The 21,769-nt window shown below is 31.3% G+C and overlaps 1 protein-coding gene across 5 annotated transcripts in view; it reads right to left on the bottom strand.

The window, feature by feature from the left end:
• The window catches only part of LOC146533464 (anillin-like), a 43,012-nt gene that overhangs the window by 7,942 nt on the left and 13,301 nt on the right, over positions 1 to 21,769 (bottom strand). For 4 of the 5 annotated variants that reach the window (XM_085194001.1, XM_085194003.1, XM_085194002.1 and 1 more), the window contains exons 7-10: positions 18,314 to 18,887; positions 7,037 to 7,278; positions 4,107 to 4,329; positions 3,719 to 3,899 (exon numbers count right to left, since the gene is read on the bottom strand). In XM_085194001.1, the coding sequence (XP_085050127.1) occupies positions 3,719 to 3,899; positions 4,107 to 4,329; positions 7,037 to 7,278; positions 18,314 to 18,887 (1,220 nt within the window). The remainder of the gene's footprint in view (positions 1 to 3,718; positions 3,900 to 4,106; positions 4,330 to 7,036; positions 7,279 to 18,313; positions 18,888 to 21,769) is intronic. The other variant, XM_085194005.1, reaches the window with a different exon arrangement.

The following is a 21,769-nucleotide window of genomic DNA, read 5'->3' as shown; positions in this document are numbered from 1 at the left end:
CACTAGGTTAGTATCTTTAAATGGCAGCCTTTCTTTTTTTTAATAACTGACACACGTCGTTACATTTTTAAGACCAATTAGTTATGTATATAAATATGGCACAATTACACTTAATAATGTTATAATAATTTAAATCATTTAACATTATATATCCTTTAGGGTAGACAATAAAAGATGTATATGGATGTACTTTGGCTCAATCTAAGATATTTTTATTAAGCTTTTAATTTAAACTAAGAAATTGTAATTATGGGCGTGCAACTGTAACTCGACAGGTTATGTGTTTTATTCCCAGTTGAGGTAATGAAATTTTAATATTTTTCATTACTCGCTATGGTAAAGAGTGGAAAAGGAGTATCTTAACACTAGGTTCCAAAGTTCCCTCTCCCTACACTGCTATGTGTATAGCGTGAAGTTAAAAGAAAGAAAAAACATATTGGCGTAGTATTGAGAACATGTAAAAAAAACTTATATTTAATGTACTCGTATATTGTCAAATAATGCGTACATAACTTCGATAATAATGGACAAATAAATAAAATAAACCCAATGCATTTAATATTAGCATTTAGCACACTAGAAAACCTGTTATTGCAAGCAACACAAGGAAAATGAAATACTTTCATACTCTTAATATTTTATTATTACAAAATCTGATAGAAAACGTTTCTATTATCACAGACAACAACTTAAAATATAACCTGAAAAAGAATATTTTATTAAACACTATTCTAGAACAGAAGAAATACAAAAGTTCTTAGATGGGCCAACTAGTAATAAATACGAGTCAAATTATAGTATGGTGCAGAATCGTGGCCGCCTTAAAGTTAGCTCTATGTAGCTACGCAGATTTGCTAATAAGATTTTCTTTACTTTCTTTACAAATAAACAGTGGGCAAAAGTGCAGAAAATCTAATTTCAGGGAGGCCAAGACTTGTTGACCATGATGTTCTGAGTTCTTTAAATTCTCGTAAATGTAGGAGGTTAAACCACTGAAATAAGCGACGTTAGCATAATTTTGAGTGCAAATTTTTTAAGCATCACTGATATAAAAAAGTCATCAGAATAAATTATTGGTGGTAGTCGTGTTTTTATATTTTTTTGCTCCGTTGTTATGGACCGAACCGAGCCGGAGAGTTATTACCTCGACTTAAATAGAGATGGGCCTAATTCGAGTTGACCCATCACTGCTTTATTCCGATATAAGTGTTGCTAATACAAAAAAAACACTTTCATGTAAATCTTTCAATTTATGGCAATTTTTTTGTATATTTGGCACAAAAACAAAAAAAAACATGTCAAAATATAGAAGGCAATAGCTAAAGTTATTTAAAACTACACCTATATGTATAGCCGTAATATTTTTACCAGTCAACAAAATATGTTTCGTGGCTTTAGATATCTTTATACTTTAATACTACTACTTTGTAAACAAGTTTTGTTATATTTATATAATGAGTTTCTAAGACTGTTAATTTCTCTAAGATATATTTATTGGACAAGAAAACGTGATATTTGTTTAATTGTTTAAGTCTATAATATATATTTCTATATAATATTATTATGTTCTGTATCCTTTGTTATATTAGATCACTACTTTTTTTGTAGAAATATTATTGAAATCTATGGATATTTTGTAAATTGTATAATTTACTAAATTTGTGCTAGTTACGGAGTTTTTTAATATTGGATTCGCAGTGAAAGTAATAAATATAATATTGTATATTACACAAATATTTTTAAATCCGCCTGTAATAATTGAATATCTAAGAGAGAGACTTCACTAAAAAATCTGTGGTTTATTACCATAGCAATGTAGTATTTAACTTTTTCATTGAGGTGTTTTAAATATTTCAACAGCTACATAATTAGGGACATTCAATTGACTTGATTTCTGAACAGGAAATACTTATGTATATTATAGAAAATTGTCATAATTGCGATATTTCCGTTGGAAGCAGTCTAAACGTTAAGTACCTACTAATCTAGTATATAAGTTATGTACAAATCAACTACAATAAAGAGGCAACATTACAGTCTTATAATAAGTTATAATGAAAATTCTAGTTAGTCTTTATTTCCTATTAATTGCAGATATTTATATACTATCATTGTATTTTTATTACTATCATCTATTTAATATTAGCCTTAATAAAAAGGTAAATAAAGAAATGGAAAAAATAAAAATAGTCAAAATTTAGACTTTAATATCACATTTCATACATATAGCAATTTACATATGAGGACTCGATTTATTTCAATGATTAAGTAGAAGAATTAAGAGTTTTGTTTGTCCGTCTGGCACGAATAATGGGTGAACCTTATGTTAGAACGCCAATTCAATTTTATAATATTATTCATTAAAATAATTCAAATACTGTTTCCATCAGTGATATAAACAGTCATAGCTCAGTGGAAATGTAATGACGGGAACTTAATTTAATAACTAACAATAAATATATAAATAACTGCAATATTTTCTTACAACAAGATATGTTTGCAATAGCAAACTATAATTTACTATAAAAAAACCTACCTATTATGTCATATTAAGTAGAGTGGAAGATATGGAATTATTTTGATATAAAGGCTATAAAGTTTCTATTTATTTCATTTAAGTGTACGTGACGACAATATAGTAATTAAATCGAAATTCATATCTTGTTGAGAAATGCATGTTCAAATGTAATCAAATTTTTGTAATATATAATTAAGTTATTTTATTTTTTTATCAATAACTGTTGTACTTATAGATATTTCCTTAAAACGTAATCATATCTATATAGTTACATATGAGGAAAAAGCTATATAATTCCTAAGAAATCGATTAATTTATTGCATATTTATCGTAGGTTGTATGAATAACTGGGGACAACTAATATTGTTATTTAATAATATGTTATTTTACCACTAATGGTATTCAAAATTGAATATATTAAAGTCTGTTTTTATTTATGTTTAAGTATAGTTCTTAATAATAGCGTAAGTTATTCCATAGACTTATTTCTCATCATCTGCTAAAAGAACAAATAAAGTACGTATTTTCTAATTCACCTTAAAATTCATTCAAATTGACAGGCACTGAAATATTTTTATCCACTATAGATACAAATACGTAACAACTAATATAATCAGACAGGATCAACCTTCACGAGCTAGGTTTATATAGACAGGCCCTAAGACGGCAATGCCTCACCATTTTCATTTCGCATGTAGGTAGAATTACAAATTATTATCTAGGTTACCTACTTTGCTAAAACGAATATTATGTGAGGTATCGGCTTTAACGTTTATATACCTGAACTATTAAATAAATAATGTTAGTATTTAAATACTAGTTATTTTGAGAATATATCTTGACTTCTAGAATATTAAATAATTAAATTATAATTGTACTTATTGTGTACCTATATAAACTAAAAACGATATAAAATAATATGTTTCAAAACATATGGCGCAACCAAATGGTTAATTTCAGGGCAAGGCTATAATAACATATTGTAATATCATCCAATTATATTTAAGCCGGAATTTAACATTTCAAACGGATCATAACGGGTTCAAATCCAGCTCAAATTTCTATACAACGAAAAACGCTTTGAAAATAATAATCCGAATTCATTTACCAACTATCACTGGATTAAAAGCCAATATTTTGTTAAAATATTTTCAAATACATAAAAAGAAGAAAACACATTCTAAAGTATAGTGGCCACACCTGGAGCCACCGCAGTCAGAATATTCCTCTTGAGTATTTGAGTTATCAGTGTCTATGTCAGACAAATGCGGGTACAAACTGGGCTGTTGTACTATAGTACCGTTTTCCTTTGAATTGCTATTTACTTTTATCCTCTTTACGTCCTCCAATACTGATAGCACTACTGGTGAATCTTGGGAACCTGGAAGAAAGAGATACATGTTGATTAATTTGTTTTTTTCTTTAATAAATTGTATTTTCGTATGGTTATTGTTAAAATATATGTTGTATCGACAGTGTTATATTAAATGTTTGTTATCTCAGTGAAAAGCAGTTCGATCTTTTTTTTCAATATTATAAAAAATAAACGTAAAATTTTAATACAAATTTTTAGTCCATAAATACTTACTTCTTCGTTTAACCGGTTGTGAACCAACAATTTTGTCGTGTTCAGCTTCCTTGTCCTTGGGTTCAGATTTGGAATCTACAATCTTAGGCACATTTGCGATGATCTCTGGCTTCTTATTGATTTGGGATAAGCTCATAGTACTCCCCATTAGAGGGGCTTTCTCATTTTCATGGTCACTCTGTTCGTCTTCCGAGTCATGTTCAGGTTTTTCAGCTGTTGGAGGCTGGAAAGAAGATAATTCATATTAATTAACAATTTATCAATAACTACTATATATTTTTTAGTTTTTATATTATTTATATTTTATTAATTGTGTCGGTCTAGTTAAGCTCGGTAGTATACAAAAGAAACTAAAGAATATAAATCTATACTTAATATAATAAAGCGGAAGAGTTTGTTTGTTTGTTTGTTTGTTTGAACGCTAAGATCTCTGGATCTACTGGATCGATTTACTTTGTTTTTGTTTTGTATGAAAGCTGCATTCTTCAGAAGTGCTATAGGCTATATAATATTACATTACACATATATACTAATAAATTAAAATACTTTCTAATTTGACATGCAATATATTCTGCCATGTTAATAACAACCGTCGTCGCTACGCGACCGCGTTCGTTCCGCGTCATTTTGATATTCATCCTTATGAAAATAAATATAATAGTCAGTTTTAGCATTTCATCTAGATTGAAATTATATTTCTATAGAAATTATATTCTTATATTTCAAGCAGGCGTAGCCGCGTCCGGGTCCGCTAGTTACTTATAAACGTAAAAAATGCATTAATATTTTTATATTTCAAATTTATTTTATACTTAAATAGTTTAAGAAAGAGTTTTTATAATCCATGTATATTTCGCATTTTAGCGTAATTACATATTACGACGAGTATATATTATTGTATGGAAATGATCGTTATTGAAACATTATTCTACACTTTTGTTGTAGCAAGACTATTTGTACCATTGCTGTGCATTATGAAACAGATTTCACTTATTCGAAATATAGGGCATGGGAAAGGGAAACTCTGACCCAAGCAAGGTGTTAAAATTAACAAGTTAAGTCAACAAAAGGTACCTACAACTTCCCGAGTTGTACATATTTGGATTTTTTCTAATAACAAAGTTAAATATCTAATGTATTATGAGGAACCTATCTAACTGATACTGTCATTGATAAAAAAGGTGTAATGACATTTTTGTTTATATTAGATTTTCGTTTACCAAAGTTTACTATATAAATAGAACAATTAATTGGAAAATTAAAAAGATTGATTATATATTATTAATATTATTGGGAATAATAAATCAATCAATATCAGTTAATATAAAAACAAATATATCCGGAACTCCAATGAAGACCTACATACATTCATTACTAAAAACCACAAGTAACGGGGATTAACGACTGCCTCACATTCCCAACACCTGGGGTAAACCGCGGAAAATTATATGGTTAGCACTAATATTTATATAGAAAATATAAGTAGTTCTAGAAAACATTCTTTATCTAAAAAAGTTAATTATTTAATATAAATTACGTTATTTAAAATTAATTATGATATTTTATATATCGACACCTTAATTCGCGAACCAGCTAACTGAATCTTACAAGAGGTATATTATAAAAACGAGATTTTCGGCTACAAACTAAATGGAAACAAAGTTGCAGGTGACTTTAGTATATGTATATATCTATATACATGTAAATAATGAAAATAAATACCATAAATTATATACATTAAAAAATAAATATTACAAACGAAGGCCAAAACGTTGATTTGTCCAGATATGAGGCCAGGTCACAAAATACAAGGCAAGTGTACTTAGCCCTACAAGAAAAGGGCAGAAGTCCCGGAATGACGACGAGAATAGCTCGAAAAGGGCGCTGTGTTTGTATAGAAATTGAAATAGCACGTACTGCTTTATTTGTTGAATGCGTGTCGGTTTGTGTAGGATTCTTTGTTTGTAATATTTAAATATGAATATAGCAAAAATATTATTAGAATTACATATAGATTTAAATTTTCTATTTAAATATTTTAATTTATATTATCTTTTAACGACTATGTCATGTACATAAATATATTTATTTAAACTTCACGGTGTATCCCGCACATAGGCAGAAGGAATCTAGTAGCCTGGGGTTAAGACATTCCGTTCCTATTAAGACTTCCGTTCCTCATTTTCCGCCACATTCTAGAGGCATTGGGCGTTGAAGCTACAACCGACTTGTTTCTTCTTTTTTTACAAAGAAAATGATTTTTTTCCAAAAAAAAGCTATATTGAAATAAAATTAATACGAATAAACTAAAAGAATACTATGTTAATATGTAAATCACACGCCCGATGACGATTAGGACTCAGCAAGGGTTTTTCCAAATTAATAAAAATTGTGAAATCTATAGAATCACTTCCTTGTCTATACAGTGTACGAGTATACTGTATGAAAGAGGTAAGTAATCGTTTTTAGGAACGATAAATCATATAAGGATAAGTGCTTGTTATTAATATAACTATTGCACGAATGTATTATCGTCATTATTAAAAAATTAAAAAAAAAAATTAAATAAAATAAAAATGCTTAAAAATAAATAATCTTGTGTTTGATTTAAGTTTACCAGGGTAGACAGGGGGAACCCAGTGTTAAAGACTTCATTCCCCACGCATTGCCCAATTTTCTAAACATTGCATGTTAGTTAAGTGGCGAAACTTAACGCCGCGTTTTATAACATAAACGTAGAAATAATGTTATAATAATATAGATACAAAACATAGAAAAATAAACATAAATGACATAATAATAAAACGCTCGTAATACCCACACATATCTAAACCAACATCAACTACCGTATTTAACATTCCTCAACCACCGAGCTTAAAGCTTCCGGAACTTCCATTCATTTGACGTAAAAAAAAAGAAACGGGTCTTACCTTATAATGGAATCTGTTTTGAAGCATCTCCATTTCTCTCTCTCTTTCCTGCTTGGCCTTTTTAGCTATCGTCGTTTCACTTATCGTTTGCTCCTTGCTGAAAAGTGCAGCGAGCTTTCCTTTTATACCACCACCTACCGAGCTTTGGCTTATATTGTCGTCGGTTAAGCTATCCTTCGAATTTGTCCTAGAACTTTTCTCTGGCGTACTTTTTGGTGTGGTTTTTTGTACTGGTTTCTTGTCTGAAAGCAAAAACTTTTGTACTTGGGGTCAACGTTCAATAAGATAGATTATTCAGTGCCAATGGTTTTTGTATTGCATTGTAAGGTTGTGTAACAAGTTTTTTTTTGTGTGTGTACTTGTCTCTTTTTATGTGTAACGTAGAGATACACTTATGATATAATATATTCTAATGAATTAAATTTGTCTGTATTGTATTTATATTTCTAAACTGCATAAAAAAAAATAGTAAAAAACCGCTATATGTAAATAAAACTGAAATATTTAAAAATAATTGCTTTTTAAAGTTTGAATTTTTTACGATTGTAATTTTATAAACTTAAATTAAATAATAATTCAATAAATAAACACTTGTACTTTGATCGATTTCGATATATCGAGAGAAAATTTACCGTTGTATCAAAATCTACAAGAAATTAAGTAAATATTTTAAAATCAAGATAAAACACGTAAAGTGTATACATTAATTCTACAGCAATATATAAAAAAAATGGAGGTTATCAGCAGAAATGCCGTCAGTATGCAAAATGTGTAATTACTAAATAATTTACTTTTTCAACATAAATGTTGACAGGTTATTATAAAATATAGTCACGTACGTACTGAGCATATCGCAATTTGTATATTATTTTATTAATATGAAAAAAAGTTTTAAGAAATTACATACTTTTAATAATACAGTTATTGAACGTATAATATAAGAATACGAAAAAATAAGTCGAAAACAACACGCATACAATATGCATATATAATATTCTTTTAATAACAAAAAAAAAACTAATTTTACTTACAAAATCTTATAATTAAACAAAAAAAATCCTTCAAAGCCGACACCGGCAACTGATATTCACAAAATACCAATTCGTATCGACACAAGGTTCACCACTGTACCCTATATCTATCTATCTATGTATACAACGAAAAGATACGGCTTAGCAGGCAAAAAGTATACGAAATCACGATCTGGCTTAACCGAACGTCGCGGACGAAATGGCACGGACCGCCAACCATCGGTCACACAGATCTGTCAATATCGCCATAGATGGATTGAAGCCATTAGAAGTGGCATACCTGTTCTTATTTTCAATATAATTTTTTGCCAAATTTATTATAACATTATATTCTTATGTGAAAATTGATTGTTTATAAAGAAGTTAATGTAAATACATCGCGTGACTAGAACAAGGCTGCTAGCTTTATTTGCATAGACGTACAATTTTCCTTTAAACGTTGGAATTGCATTGTAATAATGCTTAAATTTATAATGTATTGTTTTTCCTCCTTTTATTCATTGTAGTTTTTTCATAACAATTTCTTTTAAAATATTAATGAAAAAGAAATAACAGTAGCTTAAAATCACTTCTAATATTCGTCAATTTTCCTTTTTATAACATTTTGCATAGTATAAAAAATGAAATTTCTCTTAAAAGGAATCCATAGAAACTATTCCTATTTTGTCATATACGTTCTAATGTCTTAAAGCAATCTTAACCAATTTATTTGTACCCACGAAAGGTACGGAACTCCGGGCCCAGCGACCAGTAAATGAAGTAATATTTAAAAAAATATAACATTATAATCTACATGTAAAACTGCAGCCCACACCTAGTTCATTGAACACCACACCCGTCACTCGGCTGTGCTCAACATTTTCACGCTCGATTGCACGTTTTGTTTTCAGAACTGTACAGTTCCGGCGATGGAGTGCTTTCGTAATAAAGTTTGCTTTGACTTTAACTCAGTTAAGCTGAGATTTATTTCTAACTATGACTTTATACTCGTAGAAAACTCTTTAAATACTGTCACGAAACCGCGGCGCTGAGTTCCGCCACTGAATGTCTCAAAAATTGGACGGAAAGTGGGCAACGGAATGTCTTGACGCTGGGTTCCCTCTGTCTACTAACAAATTTAAATGATATTTTTTTTATAACAAAGTTTGGAGTTATAAAACAAGTTATATGTACTTTTAAAATATTTAATACGATTTTATTTTATTTTTTTAAGATATTAAGTATAGAAAAATACATTAAAACAAATGAGGAACCCAAATTATATTTTAATTTGTACTGTTGTCTAATTCATACATAAAATTATACACTCTATAAGACAAGACCCTAAAAAATTACAAACTCATGTAAGATTTCTTTCTGCAAAAATCAGTTTTAGCTTTGTAATATGATCCGGCTTCGTTTCAGAGGGGAATAAGCAGTGACACCACATTTTCGAGGAAAATTTACTTTGACACCTGATATTTTCCCGATTGTATTCAGATTCATAACATGTACAAAAATTAAACGCTAAGTTGCTTTTAAGTATAGATTACTATGGACATACCCTGGCTTCTCTTGGGTAATTAATTTTTTTATATGTTTTCTATTTAAAAGATGGTCACATAATAAGAAAGTGATTTTTATAATGAATACATAGAAGTTATGTTCTAACTCTATACTGCAAACCCACATACGAGTATGTAAATTATAAACTGCAAAAAATGGCTGTATTATTTTATTAAAATCAGCTTCACGCTGTGCCTACCCTGCTGTGTCTCGCACACAGCAGGGTAGGCAGATGAAACCTAGTGTTACTCTCCATTTTCCGCCGAAATCTGGCGGCATTGCGTGTTGAGTGGCGGAACTAAACGCCGCGACCCAACTTTGCCACAACACCGAAGAAGCGAAGTAATGAAAATATAAATTTAAATAAATATTGTATTTCCTCGAGTGCGAATCGAACTCACAACACACGCACGCTTGGGCCCCTGAGCCGTGACTGCCTTTACTTAATACAACATATACATAATTACTATTATTATAGCTTTACATATAATTAATATCCATTAAACAATCTATATATGTAATTGTAACATAAAAACAATTATATAAATTATCAAACAATGCATACTGTATTATTCTTTGTATTGTTTGCATTTATAAAGGACAAGAGGTATATAAAAAAAGGTATTATAACTAAACCTGCCCTGCAAGGTACATGACATATGGCGAACTAACCTTGGATGTAGATATGGCGTCATTTAATTTTGGTTATAACGTTTATTAAATAAAGAATAAATGATTTAATATTTAAAAATAAATATGAAAAAATAAATAAAATACAAATTATTTTGTAATAAGTCTGTTTAAGAATTTATGGCAGTCTTGGACGGTTTACAAGAAGTGCGGGTTCATATTTCGACAAGTGCTAAAAAAAGTCATTTACTGCATTATTTTGGATCACACAACATATCTCTAGTATTTTAAGAAATTGGAGAACGGAGTGACATAACAATAAGTTCTCTCTGCTTCTAAATAAATCTTTATTAAAATATTTCTATAACATACCCTTCCTGTCACAGTCAGTCAACACGAACTCAAACATGGGAACTTTTGTCGATTGTCAACCTCAACGAGTAGAAAATGCGTTTTAAATAATACGTTAGCAACGCTCGTGGCCGTTTCACAACATTTGTCAATAATAAATGCACGTCATAGTGGACTAGTTTAATATACGGGTGTTTTTAAAAACAAATATTTGTCTGCGTTTTTAGAAAACATTTTTTTTTCAACTTCACGCTGTTTCCCGCATGTACCTGCCCTGCAGGCAGAGGGAACCTAGCAATGCCAACTTTCCGTCAAATTCCGTAAAGGTGTTAAGGCACTTCGCTACCCAGAATTATTTGTATTCTTTTATTACCTACTATTAAAAAACATATATGGACTTAAAACTTTCAATACAAAATTTCTTAGTCATGAAGAATGATGTTAGCGTGTAAGTAGGACGCTTACTACGGCGGTCGTCGAGGCTTTGTCTACCTAGATAAATGACGTTGCATAAGATTTGGTACGGAAAATACGAAACTAGGTTTTTGTGGTACTTAGATTTTGCTTGGTCCATATATCACCGTATCTTTTTGAATTCGACATAAGTTTTGTTTATCCATACCTATATTATAAATTCGAAAGTAACTCTGTCTGTCTGTCTTTTACGCAATCAGGGCCAAACCGCTAATTTAATTGTGATAAAATACTCATATAGAGATACTTGAGGGTCCCGGGATGAACATAGGATACTTTTTTTTTCTCATATTTGTAATATTTTCGATATATACCAATATATTAAAATAATTAATTTGACAAGCAATTTATTCCGCCATGTTAATAACAATCGTCGCTACGCGTTGCTAAGCAACGGCTTGCAAAGTTTGCTGTTTTAAGAAAACGTCACCCAAAGTGAGTTTGCTTAATGCATACATGGCGCGCGCGGATAAAGATTTGTATAAATTAACAAAAATTTGATGATTTCTATAATTTGATATTCATCCTTATGAAAATAAATATAATAGTCACTTTTAGCATTTCATCTAGATGGAAATTATAGTTTACTGTATAACATTCTAATAAATAATTAAGATGTCACTGATTCGAAATGACCTAGCCTACGAGTGGTATAGTATGAGCGACGCGAACGGGCAGATGACTTTGATGATTTTGTAAATTTTTATATATTTTCGAATTACTATTATTTTTTATGTAATTATTTGCTACTTATAATTAATTTATCTCAGTTCGGTTATCTATACCGATGTTATACACTTAAAATATCGTTATTTTAATCATTTGGGTTTTTATTTAATATTGTTCGCAAAAATTAATAATTATTTAATATAGAAAAATGTTTAGTACGCGCGCACGGCAAACTTTAGGTACTTTTTCTAATATTAAGAATTTCCTTTAGTTACTTTTACTTCTTTTGATTGTTCATTTCTGTTACTCAGATATTTTTTCTAATAATAAATCTCCACTTCTTATTATTTTTTAACTTATTTTAATTTAGGGTTATATTTTCGCGGGCGTAGCCGCGTCCGGGCCCACTAGTTTATCATAAATGTATTTTTTTTAGTGCCACGCTTTACTTCACACATAGCGGGGTAGGCGGAGGAAGCGTAGTGTTGAAACACTCCTCTCCCTATTATTCGCCGAGCTCTGGAAGCATGCCACGCTTTACCTCGCTACCAGAGCGAAGCGGGACTCGAACCCACAAACTGTCGCGTTTATAGTGAAAAGCTTGTGCCTGCGTCACGACTGGCCCCGATACTTTTTAACATTATAATATTTGTATAGATTTGTCCACCTACTAATCTAAATACAGACAAGCTTACTAGCACAAAGGTCAAAGAAGCTACCTACTATTTCTGATCGTACTGTGTACGATAGAAATAGTAGGTAGCTTCTTTGACATAGATATATATAGATATAGATAGTTTTAAAAATAAGTAAGTATAAAGTATATTACTTATGTAACGGGTCGGTAGATTATAAGCATCGGTAGAGCGAAGAAATGGAAATATAAATTTCCTGCTCGAGTGGGGATCGAACCCACGACCAGTCGGTACCACTGGCTTTTTTATATTTTTCCTCATTTCTAAAGAAATAAAAGAAAGAAAAGGAATTTCCCAAAATCAAACAACCAAAGTATGTGTGTCAAGTAGGCGCTGTCATCAAATTCGCAAATCAGACGCGACGGTGACACACTTGAAAGTGAGTAAACAAATCGACAGCCGACTGTTTCAACACCCGTTATTGTTTTCACCGGAATTAGGGTTAACGCGTGTTTGCAAATGTTGTCATTTAAAATATTTTTTTTTAATTATTAACTTTTGTTTTAAATCTATTACAATATGGCGTAATGAAAATAGTACTAAACATAATATGTACATTCATACAAAAACAATTATGAATTATGATAATATTCTTTTGTGTTAAAACAAAAGCTTACAACTATTGTTGTATTGTCATACATAATATTAACCCAATGAACAACAGAGCAAGGAATCTGTAATGCTAGCGAGATTATTAATATTTGTATTTATGCACTTACAAATTTATAATAAAATAATAAATTTAATAAATTTTAAATAATAACAGATAAATATTTTATTTTCTACAGTTTCACAACCTTCGTTTCTTGTGATATTCCACAAAAGGGCATGCAAATTATACCTTTCAAGAAACATGTTGTATTTAGTTAGCGCTATTATCATATTCTTTTCTCCCCTTTTGTGACATATAATAGATACGTTCAGATTAACTTTCACATAATTATATTCTTCAAACAACTTCATTAAAATAAAACTAAAAGAAATGGCGATATGTATTGGTTAACTAGAACACGTTTTAAATAATATAAAAGAAATATTTTTTTTCTGAGGGCAGTCGTGGCGCAGAAGCACAAGTGTGTGACTGTTAACGCGACTGGTGCGGCGTTGAGTTCCGCACGCAATGCCTTCAGAAAAATGGAGAACGGAGTGTCTTAACACTAGGTTCCCTCTGGCTACCCTTCAGTGTACGGGATCTGATTTTTATTTTTTTTACTTATCCTGCCTCTCATAATAATATACATCCGTTGAAATAGCTTCGACTAGGTATATTCGATACGATCAAAGCCAAATACACAGACAGAAGCAACGACAGATAGAACATAATAAATAATAGGTTTCGAAACGACCACAACTGTAAATGTTTAGAATCGGGATCATTAATAACACATTAAACGAGCCAACGCAATGTCTGTTTGTGTTACAGGAAAAGTCCCGTCGTTGCAGCGAAGCATTGATCGATTTGGAAAATATTGATATAACAAATATTTGAAACATGGCGTTTAATAATAGTTAAATTATATAAATATAAATTTTATAGAAATCAGCTTCACGCTGTATCCCGCACACACCAGGGTAGGTAGAGGGAACCTAGTGTTAAGTCATTCCGTTCTCCACTTTCCGCCGAATTCCAGTTTGCTTATTTTTATTTAAGAGGAAAAATTATAATTAAATTATAATGACATTTAGTATTTTGCTATTTATTATAGCAAAATTATTATTAGAGTAATACAAAGAATACATACATATTCATGCATGTACATTTAATATGTAAAACATTTTTGCTTTTATATTTGATGCTAACGATACATTCACTCCCAGGATTAGAATAAATGACTGACCTATATTTTATTTTTTACTCTACAATTTCTATTAAAACGACGTAAATACTTAAATATATATATTTTTTTTACAAACTTTTTTACTCTGTTCACAGCAACAGTATTAAAAAATATATATAAATGAAATAAAAAATCGAATCTATAATCTCCGTCATTTCAACCACTTGCCACTAACCGTCACGGTAGTTAACATAATAATTACTCATTTATACTTATAATATACTTATGATATATATATTTTTTGTCTGTGCGTTTGTTATCGCTAATCTCAGAATCGACTTAACCGATTTAGATGCGGTTTTCACTATTGGATTCTGACAAGCTTCCGAAAACATATAGAGTTTATTTTATTACAATCGGTTCATAAATAAAAAAAATATGTCAATTTAAAATATTTAGTTTGACACATTTGCTAATTTTATACAAACAGTTATTTTATACAAATGTTTTACTGAATTAACTGAATCTTCAGTTTTCAATTTGTTTATTAATATTTCTATTTCAAGCGGGCGTAGCCCCGCACGGGCCCACTAGTAATACATAATACTTGTAAACAATACTTTAAGTTATATTAAACCACACAGATGTTTGTGGTATTATAGTATAATGTAAGCGATACCGCTCGTTAACTACGCGAATTCGATACATAGCTGTGATGCGTGAGCATTAGGAGTTGGAACCAGTTTTGTACGTATTAGGAATATGGGTTTATGGGACAAGGATAATGTCAGATTAGGTAAAAATTCTTTGAGATATTTAACTGTAAGAATGTACAACTTCAATTATAATAGGAAATATTTAAAAAAAAACGAAATTAAAGCGGAGGACGGAGTACCTCTTGACATTAGATTTTTCCTGCTAATAAAATAGTAAAGTATTAATATTTATTAATCTATCAATAGAAAATTAAAGGAAAAAAAGAAAAGGAAGAAGGAAAAATCTGTACCGACAGCAATCACAATTTTCATATTTTATACCTAATTGACCTGGAGGTCGTGACTTTTGACGAGCGGTACCAGTATTATCTAAGTTTGATTAAATGAAATCCATTTGGATTAGGCAATATTTAGTTGGTTAAAGTCCATAGTGTGACCTCAACAATTCGGAAGTATATCGAGCACTCAGATATTGACAATATAGTTCAAATTCTGAGAATAAAGAAGAGAGTGCTCAGCTGGTTTGGGCACGTCGAACGATTGAGTGAAAAATAAATGGCAAAAAAGATTCATAAAGGAAAAGTTCGTAAGAGAGGTAGGGGAAGACCTCGGTTGACCTTCGAAAACCCAGTATCGAAGGAAGGTCACGTAAAAAGCATGAGGATCCCCCAGAGTGCATGTATGAAGTGGTTGATGACAGTGGACGAGGCGAAAAAGGTATGTAGTTACTATCCTACTAGGGATACAGCGTTTAGTTAAGTTAATCTATCTCGATATGTGTGAACGTAACGTTGCAGACATTCCTTTAAACTGCTAACTAAGAGTAGTCTAGACGTCTGTAGCAATAACTCACAGTGAAGACAGATGGCTAAAATAAAGAACAAATTACATTGACGTAGCCTCCAGTTTACCTAAGAACTTTTAAGGTAACAGAATGATGTTATTTATAGATATTATTTACTGCTACAAACGTATAAAATATAAAAGAATACCTAAATACCGTATCTGCTACTTTATAATTTTGTGAATTATTTTTTTATCTACTATTAAGAGTTCGATCCCCACTCGAGGAGATGAAATATTTATTTAAATTTATATTTCCATTTCTTCGCTCTGGTGTCGAGACAAGGCGCGGCGTTGAGTTCTGCCATTTAACACGCAATGCCTCGAGATTTCGGCAGAAAGTGGGGCACGGAGTGTCTTAACACTATGTTCCCTCTGCCTACCCTGCTGTGTGGCGTATACAGCGTGAAGCTTACATCATTAGAAAATCAATATCAACAGACATTGCTATATACAATCATAGTCCACGGTAAGGTAGGGACGTCTTAACTACGCCAAGGTGGTTTTAAAAATTAATTTACATTGCTTTACTGATTTTTCCTCTAAAATAAATTATCATAAACAGTATAATTACTTGGTATTCATTGTAAAATGCAATGCTACATTGTCATTCGTTTGTTTTTAAATAAGACAGGTTCTTAAACACTGGCCAGTCATAATATTCTGCGAATTATGAAACATGAGACGTAACTAACTATTTTATTAACAGTTTTCAAATATTGATTCAATTTAAGTTTTCCTAAAGTAACAAAGAAGGACGCGTTTAAGTTTAAAATACTATTCACAGCCGCCGTGCGTCTAGACTTCAAAGTAGGTTCCTTTTATTTGGTGAAATTATTACTCAACTTAGTGCCGACTTCTTTGTGCTATATTTAAAACCGGTTGTACCAAATATAAAAGAAACTATATCATTTCTTGTTTAAAGAACATAATTGCGATGGGTAGGTGTTCAAATACTATAAAAATTCAGAAAAGAGAACAAATATATTATAAAGAAAATCTTTAAGCATATTAAATATCATTACAGTTACGTTTGTAACTTAAAATCATTTACTTAGAAATTTAATTAAATAAATTGATTATATAAAGAAATTTTTCGATACATTTTTATAGTAGCTAATTAAAATCACATATTTAAAAAAAAATCAGTTCAACGAAATCATTAATACTAAATTTAAACTTTTTAAAGTATACGATAATTACAATTTCTTGTTACCCCTTTTCGTTTATCATTAATTTGGCTAGCTAGCAAATTCATTTTATCTGACGAGTACGAAACCTGTATTCGAAGATGGCAAATTAGAAGCTTATATTATAAGCTAAAAGCTGTATAGTTTTAGCTGTAAGGTCTAAATTTACATGTAGTATGAATCGTGAACTTTTTATGCTGATATATTCAATGACCTGTGTTAAATCAGCTAGACGGATACAAAAATCTAGTTGTTTTTTTTATTTTTTTATTTGCGACTAGGATTAAGCTAAAGTATTTAACTGTTTAAATTATTATTATTAATTAATTTAAAATAATCTTCTTTTTATAAGAATTTAGCTATAAAGCCTAAAATTTCAAGTGGACAAAATGTCAAATTTTCGTTAAAAAAATATCTATTTATAAAGATAAACCTGCGGCCGGATGCTGTTACACCTTTGACACAGCCGTGCATTGTATTGATTATTGTGCAGTTTTGGAGGGCCTGACCGAAGTAGTTGCGCGAAATATTATATATTTAAGGATTTTTGAAATAAACTTGATTTTATACGTGACATTTGAGAGAGTAATATCTTGAATTCCTTCTTAGATATTACTGTAAAATAGATTTTTCTTTTACCAATTTACTTAAGACATCCTAATGGATCATAATCAATTCTAACGGGATTCCATCCAGATTTCATCATTTTCTTTATCGACCACGAAAATTTACGAAAAATTTTATAATAATAAGAATATACCTATCTTTTATGCTTAAGTTTTTAGTCATTTCTAAAACATTTGTAAAACTTTATTTTTTTTAAAATATGCCTACAATAACAAAAGTATTGGAAACATGACTTGTGTTTGACATGTTTGTTTGCAATACCACAATATGTATTTTGTTAAAAGTAGGCTAACAGTATTGTTATTTATCTATTCGCTATGACGCAAATTCGGTTTAAGCCGCAACTAAATCCCTTTAATTTTTTTTAATACTATAATTTCAATTCAAATTATTTTTAGGTTCATTAGCCAAAATAATATAGGTAATTCAAGACAATAAAATAAAGGTAATTTAGCACAGTGTTTTCCACTTATACGATTAACGTCAATAAAAAAATTAAAAATAACAATAATTTAAAGAATAATAAATTCCGACTTAATATATTTGTCTTAATAAAAAAGTTAAGGCTTAGAAGTTATCTCACTACCTGAATGTTGTGAAAAAAAAACCAAAGTTATGTGTTAAAGAAAAAAATGTGTGACTACCTCTCTATAACGAAATACTACATAAAAAAATAGACATGTACGTGTAATTCCATTGGCACAGAATAAAAACAAACTGTGACTTACCTTTAGCGTCTCCGTGAAGTGTTTTAACGGAGGGTGCGAGCCCGAAGGCAGCCTTGGGCAGTATCGCAGCACCCTTATTCTTTTCAAACAATGCTTTGCGTTCCCTGAGTGACATTTCGGCGGGGTCCTTCTCCTTGGACCTGGGGCTGCCGGCCTCGAACATAGCCGCTTTAGAAAGCACAGAGCTCCTGTCAACATTGCCGTTCAATCTCGGCCCGACTCTTCGAATAACCGGCGAACCCTCTAACGCCGGTTTGTCATCCTGTTTTGTTTGTATACATTGGTCGTTGTCATTCTCTTCCCGCTCGACCACATTGTTCTCTTTGTCTTTATCACTTTCACTGTTCTCGTCCAATATTTTGTTAGGCGGCGTTGGCGCGCGGTATTTTTTTATGGACGGTTTTTTGGTGATCGCAGCCGGCGCGGCGACCATAGTCGCCATGTTGGGGGCTGAAGCTGCACTGGGGGTTGCCGCAGTTTTCGGCTCCTGTCGGCAATTTCCGCGGTTCGTCGGGTTGAATTCGTAAACGAGCCGCGATTGGGTGTCGGAGACGCGGCGGTACCCCTCGTCCTCCTAGGATTGGACAAGGGCGGCGGACACCGCGGGGTGAGCACGTGTCGTGCGCTAGTGACGGAGTTGCATCATGACGTATTATATTATAGTTACGCAGTAAGCCTGACCTACGTCAGGGGAGCAGGGAACTGGGGGATTGCAGCGGGTGGTGTGTGGCGTGCGTGAGGCTCGGGAGGCGTCGAGCAGACAACTGGCGTAGGAGCCACACGTGCGGAAACCGGCCGCCGATAATAATTATTTTGACGCGCACCGCACGCGGGACGTTGCAGTTACATGCGAGAGTTCGTTGGTGACGTTTCGTTTTTCAGTTAATTAGGACGTCACGTCGTCTGACCGACTGTCAACATCATTAATCATACATAATTGTATGTTTACATAGTTATGAAAATATAAAATGTAGATATGTAAAACATAGAATATCGTGCGATTTCACAATAGCTATACTATACAAAGAAACCATAAATCTATATCATAAACAAATAAAAGAAAAGCGGGAAGGGCCATTATTTGTTTTCATTTATTTCTCGTCGCAAACAGAGCGTTTCCAAATGCGTCTCGGCCTAACACAAAGACCGACGACTGAACAGCTGTTTATTGTAGCATAATACACTCTATTGAAATGTAGATAAAGGTGACAACAATTTAAATACTATGGGAACGCAAGTAATTAGCACAAAGAACATTGTTCTTTTCTCAAGTAAAACAAAGAAGTGAATGATTCAGATCAACAAAGTGAAATAGTATTGTGAAATTTTCTTTTCGAATGTTGGAAAAATCATAATTGTTAAAGCTTTATTTTGGCATGGTAATGTTTTATTACAAAATTTTAATCTGCTTATGTAATTAATCTCTTTATTTTTATTATCCTATAATCCGACATGGATTTGATGATGATTGACCTACCTAGATTTTAGGTTCCCACTAGGTAACTGCTATATCCTTCTAAATAATGACGAAGAAAAAAATTATGACATCCTATTACGTAGATTCCACTACTTACTGAGTACAGCTTAGTTCAAATAAGTAGCATTCAATGTTTCATCCGAGACTAAGTGCGTCCTTGCAGTTGACTAATTAAAAACACGCAACTGATTTAAGCACTTTACCGAATCAAAATCAACTAATAACGAGGTCAAGTTATACGTTACATGCAAATTATATAAAAAAAATAAACAAATATGTAATTTGTAAGCGCAGTGATTTTAGATTAGATTTTTACACTCTCTCGTTCTGTTAAAGGGGGAAAAACGCGGCGTTGAATTCCACCACTCAACACGCAATGTCTCAAAAATTTGACGACGCATAGTAACAGTGTCTTAAAACTAGGTCCCCTATGCCTTTCCTGCAATATGCGAGAAACTTAATGTAATTACAATAAAAACTAATTGAAAATTCAAGCATCTATATTTTCTCAATTAATTATTATTCTCTGTAATAAATATTAAACAAAGTAATTTACTTCTTCATTTTATATACGAAGAAAGATAGTACGTAAAGTAAAGATACACATAAAAAATTAACCAAATAAATAGATTATTTAGTGACATTGGAACCCCACCCCTATTTCATCTAAGTTTACATACATTTATTAATCAATCGTTTTTAAAGTGACCACGCATATTATGATAGACATCCCCCAAATGTTATGGGACAATATCTAACATGTGTACCAACATTACCAAAATATGACTTAGATCGCTACTTTAGCTTTTATTTTACTCGTTTTCTATGGATGTTTAAAAACATAGAAAACCTAGTTATTAATACTTTCAGTTTTTTATTCAAATTTCAATTCTCCGTTTAGCGTTGTATACTACAATATGCCTTTGCATTTGCTTAACTAAATATTATGTAACTGGCGCTATTAATTTATATCTATAATAAAATCGTAATTTATCAGTGCCTTTACTGTGAAGATGTATGAGAAAAATCGTTATTCGTGGCGTTTAATAATAAAATAGAAACCCAAGCAAGTTGTAATTTGTATCTTGCAAAGCCTACTTCAGGTTTTGCTAAATTTTTATGTGATATAATTAAACTTAATGTAAGCAAACGTAATTAATACGAAATTGTTAATCTAACATAATTTTAATAAATATTTGTAGTACTAACCAGAGCAACATAGTCACCTTAGTGACTCAGCTCTTAAAATGAGAATAAAAAAAAAAGAAACCAAAGCAATAATTTTTTAAATTATTTTCTGTGCGTTTGTATACGCTAATCTAAGAAACGGCTTAGTGTTATTGTGAAATTCCAGCGATCAAAATCGCGAACGAGTCACTTACTAGTGACTCGTAAAAAATTAAATATAATCAATACATTTCATTTTACATATAAAACATAATATATGATGAAATAAGAACAAATAATAATTAAACATAAAAAAAAAGTTCAGTACAATAATGTCGAGTTCGATGCACTCGCAAACAAGGAGTGTTTCTCAGCATCTAGATAAAAAAACGCCGCGACCGGCAACCGATACGCAAAAACCCGAGTTCAACGCACTGTTACGATGGGAAATGCAATAACCATTCAAACTTAGTATGAGCATCATTAGATATTGCTTACGTTACGTGCACGTTTAATATTTAATTAAATTATTTTATAGTCATTCGGGACTGTAAACGCGAAAGGTAGTGGGTTCGGTTGCCTCGCTCTGGTGAAGAGGCAAAGCGAGGCGCTGAGTTCCGCCACTCAACACGCAATGTCTCCGGAATTCGGCGGAAAGTGATGAACGGAAGTTTCTTCGTAACGTTTTATCAGGGACTGGTCCACTAGAGAAATATACGTAAAATAATGTTGAATATCGATAAAGTAATTTAGGGCAGTAATCCCATGACATAAAATTATTCTTATGAAATGACAGATTTTTACGAGTCATC

The sequence above is a fragment of the Heliconius melpomene genome, chromosome 12 (assembly GCF_056956725.1).
Source record: "Heliconius melpomene rosina isolate 202511_hmr_F chromosome 12, ASM5695672v1, whole genome shotgun sequence".
NCBI classification, from domain to species: Eukaryota; Metazoa; Arthropoda; class Insecta; order Lepidoptera; family Nymphalidae; genus Heliconius; species Heliconius melpomene.
This window is presented reverse-complemented; position numbering and strand designations above follow the sequence as displayed.